This window comes from Columba livia, chromosome 7, assembly GCF_036013475.1.
Source record: "Columba livia isolate bColLiv1 breed racing homer chromosome 7, bColLiv1.pat.W.v2, whole genome shotgun sequence".
NCBI classification, from domain to species: domain Eukaryota; kingdom Metazoa; phylum Chordata; class Aves; order Columbiformes; family Columbidae; genus Columba; species Columba livia.
Window position 1 is genome coordinate 12,300,775 of NC_088608.1, and position 6,729 is coordinate 12,307,503.

Sequence of the window (6,729 nt, forward strand, 5' to 3'; positions counted from 1 at the left end):
TGACAGAGAAGTCTATCAGTATCAACCTTTATTAACTTAAAAAAACCCACCAAACAACTATGCCAAAGACACACACACACAAACAAAAAACACCCCCCCCCCAAAAAAAAAACAACAACAAAAAAAAACACAAAACACCCTACAATCACCTTTTTCATGACCTCTAGCTATGCCTAGGCCACATGAGAAGATCTAGCCAGGCCACTCCTTTAAGACACAGAGGGCCACTCAAGAGGTATATATTCAATTGACTTCAAGGAACCTCAGCAACTTGCAAGATATTCGTTCATAGAAATAATCACTCTCAGAAGCAAAGTGTACATGGCGCTATTTCTCCATGTCTCATTCTTTTTTACCTCTAACAATAGATCACTAAGGGGACCCAACAGGGAATGCCTTAGCATTGTACTTATCTACAAATATTTATTTGCTGCATAAACTCAGATTAATATTCATTCTCTCTGAAATAAAGACAGCTAGAAATAATTTGAGGAGATAAAACCAGTTTTCAGCATTCCTGACACTTCCCATTGTTAACAAACAGACAATCTTACAACAGTGAAGTCAGAGGAATTCTTCTCTTATGCTAGATCTGATTGACTAGACATGACAGATGTTGTTTTCAATACTTTCTATCTTTATGCCATTCTAAAAGAGACCTCATCTAATGCAGCCCAGGCTATGTTTTGAGTCTTAAACTCTCAGATAAGCAAACCCTGTTTCATCAGGTTAATGGATTCTTACTCGATTCAGGAAAGCAATTTTCCTTAATGTTATTCTAATCAAGTACTTGGAACAAAAATTGTCCTGGCTGATTGATTGACAGCAATGGGTAAATCTTTCTACTAAGGACCATATTTATTTTCAAAGAGGGAAAACAAGTGATGATGATTATTATTATTAGAGAATCAATTCTATCCTGTATTCAGTGACTTCTCTAATACTAGTTTTTACTGCAGTCACAGAATTAAAGATAAAAGTTAGTACCAGTCTTCCTCTCAGTAGTTTTATTAAATAACAGGCAGGAAAGTAAAATTTGAGAGAGAGAGAGAGAGATAGACAGACGATCTGCTGTCTATTGATGCCCCCTCAATTAACTGCCCTATGGTAACAGCCCCTGACCCTAATAAACACAAACCCCCTCAAACACAGGCTCACTCCAATTTGTCTTCCTGCATCAGCCCCAAATTGAGGGCTGTCAGCCCAAGGAACTTTGCCACCAGGCTGGGAAGAAGTGACAAGGGATTATCCACCTTCTAAAAGAAAAGCTCTGAAGGAAAAATGGTGCCTTGAGAACGCTCCCTGCAAGTCCCATCTCCAGCAGAGCATCTGGGTCAGAGTTTGGTGCTGCAGCTACTTGGGAGCACAGGGACAGCCCACACGGAGACAGGGATTATCAAGCCTTGCTGCCTTAGCTCTTGGTTGACTCAAGTCACTCCAGATGCAAACACTGCCAGCTGCGGGGCTGCCCAAACTACTTGAAGAAGCAGATGGGAATCTCCAACCACTCCTATCCTTTCCCACCTATTGCAAGGCTGGCCCAGCAACTGAGCTGGTGTAAGGGTAAAGATAAAAAGCAACCGTCCTAATGCTATGCAGAAAACCAGCCACAGAAGCAAGAACAAGACCCACAGTTCCTAAGTTATCATTCAGTCAGTACTTTTACTTCTCAACCCACGTATTGCCCCCCATGCAGCCTCACGAGCAGGATTAGCAGCCCTGATACCCCAAACATTCAGTACTGGATTACCTCCTCCAGAAAATCTGACCCCCAGGAGCCTCAGCTGGAGTTACAGGGCAAGCAAAGTGAGCTACTTAACACAAGAAAACGTTCTTTGCCATTTTCTGAGCAGCTGAGCTGTTGCCCTAACAGCTCTGCTGAAGTTATTGATGCCTCAAATGAAACTATCATTCTCAATGATTTTTATCTAACAGACACCTGATTTTTTAGGGTTTAGTCAGGCAAAGTATTACATTGTAATATCAAGGCAAGCATCTTTAAAAGAACGATTATTCTGCAGGAACAATAAAGATGCTGGGGAATACATTAACTCTTTAATTCCTCAGAAGGTTTAAAAGGCAAGGATACATTGCCAAGCTATGATACAAGAAATATAGAACCCTATGTTCCCTTCCTGTTTATAATACAAACCAGCCCTTCAAATATTCTCCAGTTGTGCACATAAGCCAAAAAAATCCAATCAAACAGCAAAGATATCAGGATTCCCTGTCTGCTCAGAACTCACAGTATTTGCATTCAAGGGCAATATACATTGAAGGCAGCATAACAAATACAACCAGGAGAGCTGCAGGATGACAAGAAACAGCCAGAGACCAAGCAACCCTTGTACATGTTGTAATTACACTCCTACAGCACTGTTGTGCTACACACAAACCTGAGGAAAAACTACCAGTCCCTTTGCCATAAGGTTAAGGCTTCACCCCTTAGGAGCATTCAACAAACCCAAACCCCACAGTGGCACTGCCCAAATAGACTCATGGGACATGTTGCCTTCTAAACTCACCATCACCGCCCAAATACAGCTCAGCTGGGTCCACAGGGATATCTCATTCAATTAATTATCCCATGATTACTTGGTGAAGACTCAAACTTCATTAACTCACATTCTTCCTCATCTCAATCTGAGTTCTTCCCATGCTTGATTCTGCAGATATTTTACTTTCTATTTTGAAATATTCTTAAGATACAGAGGGGTATGAAAAGTTTTATCCATGTCTTGAAGCAGTGGCTGCAACTTTACGCTTAGCTTAGACTGAGGCTGGGATTTGGGTATACAGAAGGAACCCAGGAACAGGGGATGACATTTCAAAAGAAGATAGGGGACAGCCTTACAACATCAGTCATTGTTGCTGTGTTGGAGAACTCATTTTGAGGCAAAATCTTCTGATAGAATTTGATTAATTTTTTTTTAAAGCCTTCTGGCCTCCTCTGGATTGGAGGGAGGACATAGTTTGGTCTAGGCTTGGATACCAGGTTAAAAGTTTGTGTTTGAATCAGAGGCTCCTAAATCAAAGTCAGAAAGCATGGCTGAGCTCAGGCTCAAGGATTAAAAATTCCCAAGCTTTCTCAAGTGTCTCTGTTTTGGGAGCTCCGGTGTGGTCCGTCACATTTAAAACACACAGCTGCTTCAGGAGAGGCAGCCTTTTAAAATAGTGCTCTCCTCGAATATTGTTACAGGATTGATTGCAGACACCTTTGGGCTCAGTGCAAGCACCACTGGAAATTGTTCAGACAGGGGATCAATAGAGGAGCATGACTTAAAAAACATGTTACTTGTGGAGACAGCTTCTAGGAACAGACTGAAACTGTCCCACAGTTAAACAATCCTATAAGAAGCAGACATCCGTCCCTGTTCATTACTGCTGGGAAACAAGGCATCAGAGCCACAGAAGGAAAAGCCAACCTTGATTCTCACCAGGTCTCATCTACCTCACCATTTTTTTTTAAATAAGCAGCATATGGTGGACAGAACTTGTCCCTGGGCCTGATGCAAACCCCCATAAACTGGATTAATATAAGCAAAATTCACACCCATGCAGTTTCCAGTGTCTGGGAATAGCTGACTCCAGCTGCCTTGGAGAGAACCACAAAGAGGCTCCACAGCTATCAGGTAAGTTGCCCCAGTAGGTTTCTCATTGCCTTTATTGAGTGGTGCATCAGATCCCACACACAGGAGTGTCTGTGATCAATGAACCCCTGATTTGGTGGTTATGCCCAAGGGCTTGTTCATGGTTAATCCAAACCAACCTGACCCATGAAACTGGCTGGAAATCTCATCAGAACAGACTTTGTGGAGAGATTTCTGGCACTTTTGCTTTCAACATTGGCTGAAAATACAGCAAAAAGAGACTCCAGCCTCCTTGGAGTTATTTCGTTAGATTTGGAGATGCGTGATTAATTCACAAAAAACAATAGTAGCTTGCTCATTTTCTGTCTTTTGCTTTTATCCCCCTGTGAACAGAAGTGTTTTTTTCTTAGGTGCATTTGTTTTTTGGAACTAGTTGTCAAGCAGCTTCTGCAAACAATTTCAGGTACTTCGACAACGCTAGTGATCTGCAATATAAGCAGGCACAACAGGACACATCAGTTATATCATACACTTCAGAGTTTTTTCACCTGAATGAACATACATCTTAGAAACAGGTTCACAGTGCACATTTGCACAACTCTCATTCTGAAGCTCTTTCATGGATTTTTTGGATGATTGCCCCAAACAGCCCCCTCCCACAAACATTCCTCACACAACGTCTGTCTGCTCAAGCACTCCCAGCCAGGGAACGCGGAAAGAACAGGAATACAATCAAAGCACATTACTTACGGAAATATTTGCAACAAGTCTCAAAGAAACGCATCGGAGGAGTGTCCTCAGATGGAGGGATTTCCATGGAGGAAGCAGTGAAGTGGTCAAAGACAAAAAAAAAAGAACGGTATGAACTGTTTATTCTTCAGGATGTGTCTGAGGTAAATGCAGGGAATGAATATAAGATCATTTCTTCTTGTACCCACAGCAGCACTTGTATACTATGGTGATGTACAGAGAACAAATAGCAAAATAAGCTCTTGGCCTCACAGTAGCATTGTGCTGTTTGTTGTTCCTGAGGGCTTTCAGTTAATCTTCATCTGTGGTTTTGGCCAGAGAAATGTACTGGTGAACCTCCCCTCTCCAATTTCTGTATGCAAACTTAAAGCTTCTTGAGGAATCATTAACTCTTTAATTCATCAGTCATGTACTTCGGGGGAGTCTTCTGTATTTTCTGTACCACTCAGTCCTTTTATAAGTGCAGAGTTATTGGTGGGGTCTCTTTCCAACTTGCACACGCTCCAGAGCAGGGGTCCTGTAGAAACAGCTGGTCCTACAATGAGGATAGACAGCTAAAACAGGGATCGTGTTATGGTAGCTTGGCCAGACCTGGTCTATCTGAGCCTGAGATCTTCCTCTTTTTTCACATTCCCTATTGGGGAATGGAAAGTAACTCAAAGGATTTGGATGTATCAAACCAAATTACCAAAAGTCATCAGCAATCAGAATTGATACCATATGTTTTCGAGAGTCCATACTCAGCTTCATGCCTACCAAATGACTACCAAACACTTCTCAGGCACCCCCACTTTCTACATATGCAAGAATCACTTTGCCACTGAAATGCAGCTTGAAGCAAAATAGTTGCAAGCCAAGCAGTTAGAGCCTGGTAGGCAAAATAACCTGGGTTCTTGAATTGTCCAAGAGAGGAGAAAAGTTTTCAATTTCTTCAGCCTTGCCTGCGTAGTGTGCTGTAAAACTGAAATTTGCTGCTCCCAATGGTTGGTATGCTACAGCTGGCCAGGCACCTACGCCCCCATCCCCAGAGCACCCAAGCATCTCAAAGGCACCAGCAGCTCCCTCGCAGTTCAGGCACAGGACTCCAGACAATGCAATTTTTTCAGCCGCAGTGCTCAGGTTGCTAAACCACCTGTGGCATTTTAGTTGTCAAATAAGGTTGACTGAGAAGCATTCTACCGATCATTTTAGAGGAGATAAACTTGACACTCAGGATGTTTGTGACAGAATAATTCAGAAGACGAGATTAGATGCCATTGGCTCCCTTGAGATTAAGAGCCTGATTCTCCTCTCATGTGTTTTGGTGAGAAGCAGGAGAAGCTTGTTGTGGAGTTCAACCTGTAGTAAAATTGTTTGAAAAGAAAAATCACCTCCTTGGTTGCTGGCAGAACACACAGCAGTGAGAACACTTGGGGCCCCAGACCTCGGTTCTATTTTGTTGCCCAGGGAACCAGGCTCGTTTCCACGGTGAGGACCCTGCAAACTCTCAGTGTCTGGGGGATTCCAGCTTCCCTGGTGTGGAGGCAGGAGCCTGAAAACCCCACAACAAGCTTGCAGTTCCCATTGCTGCTCCTGGCAGGGAATTTCAGGCCTCTGAGGTCTTCTACACACCTGTTATAGGTAGTCTGCTCAAGCCATGTGAATCGCCCTTGAGACCTCAGTAACTAGTGTCAAAGACACATACACTGGCTCATGGATATGGAGCCCTCCTCAGAGACAGCAGAGAGAGAAGATGAGGTGACCACAAGGTCACCAAGGAAAGAAAGGAAGAGAAGCAGTACAACATGAGTGAAGCTCAAATTGCCATAAGAAATCATAGACAGAGATGTAAAAAGCTTTATAAAATATTCATTCTTGCTCAGAGTTCATGCACGGAAATAAATCTGTCAAGGGAAACGTGCTCCAAGCAAATGCCACCTGGGAAATGCTGAGACAGTTTCCTGCCCAGAGTCCCCAGCACATTAACGTGTCGGATCAGTGAAAACAAGGCTGGACAATACTTCAGTTTATAAGAAGGTCAAGGCTATTTTCAGCCAGCTGTACTTGGTATGTGGAGCAGCCCCAGCTTACCACATCTGTCTGCCCCCAATGTTCTGTCCCTCTGGGATTTCAGAAGAGCTACTTTGACCAGAGTCAGTAAAAACAAATAGATCTGTGTTTTTAAAAAGGGCTATGTAGGAAATTTGCAGTGTGCAAGTCCAGAATAAACAGGAGACTGTAGAAAAACTACATCTATTGGTTGCCACACAGAAATAAACCCTGGGCATGAATCACATGGGGCAACCAAGGAAGTAAGAAATTATCATAACTGAGACTGAAGAGAGGAGACCTCACTGAGACACCGTGGTGGGCATGAGGGTAAGAGTGATTTAGCTACAAGCTTGTGTGG

At 43.0% G+C, this 6,729-nt stretch overlaps 1 protein-coding gene across 1 annotated transcript in view; it reads right to left on the bottom strand.

Moving 5' to 3' along the window:
* SLC15A2 (solute carrier family 15 member 2) overlaps positions 1-5,727 on the bottom strand; it is a 62,897-nt gene extending 57,170 nt beyond the window's left edge. The window contains exons 1-2 of the mRNA XM_065070532.1: positions 5,711-5,727; positions 4,341-4,875 (exon numbers count right to left, since the gene is read on the bottom strand). Of these exons, the coding sequence (XP_064926604.1) occupies positions 4,341-4,407 (67 nt within the window). The 5' untranslated portion in view covers positions 4,408-4,875; positions 5,711-5,727. The remainder of the gene's footprint in view (positions 1-4,340; positions 4,876-5,710) is intronic.
* Between the last annotated feature and the right edge of the window lie 1,002 nt (positions 5,728-6,729).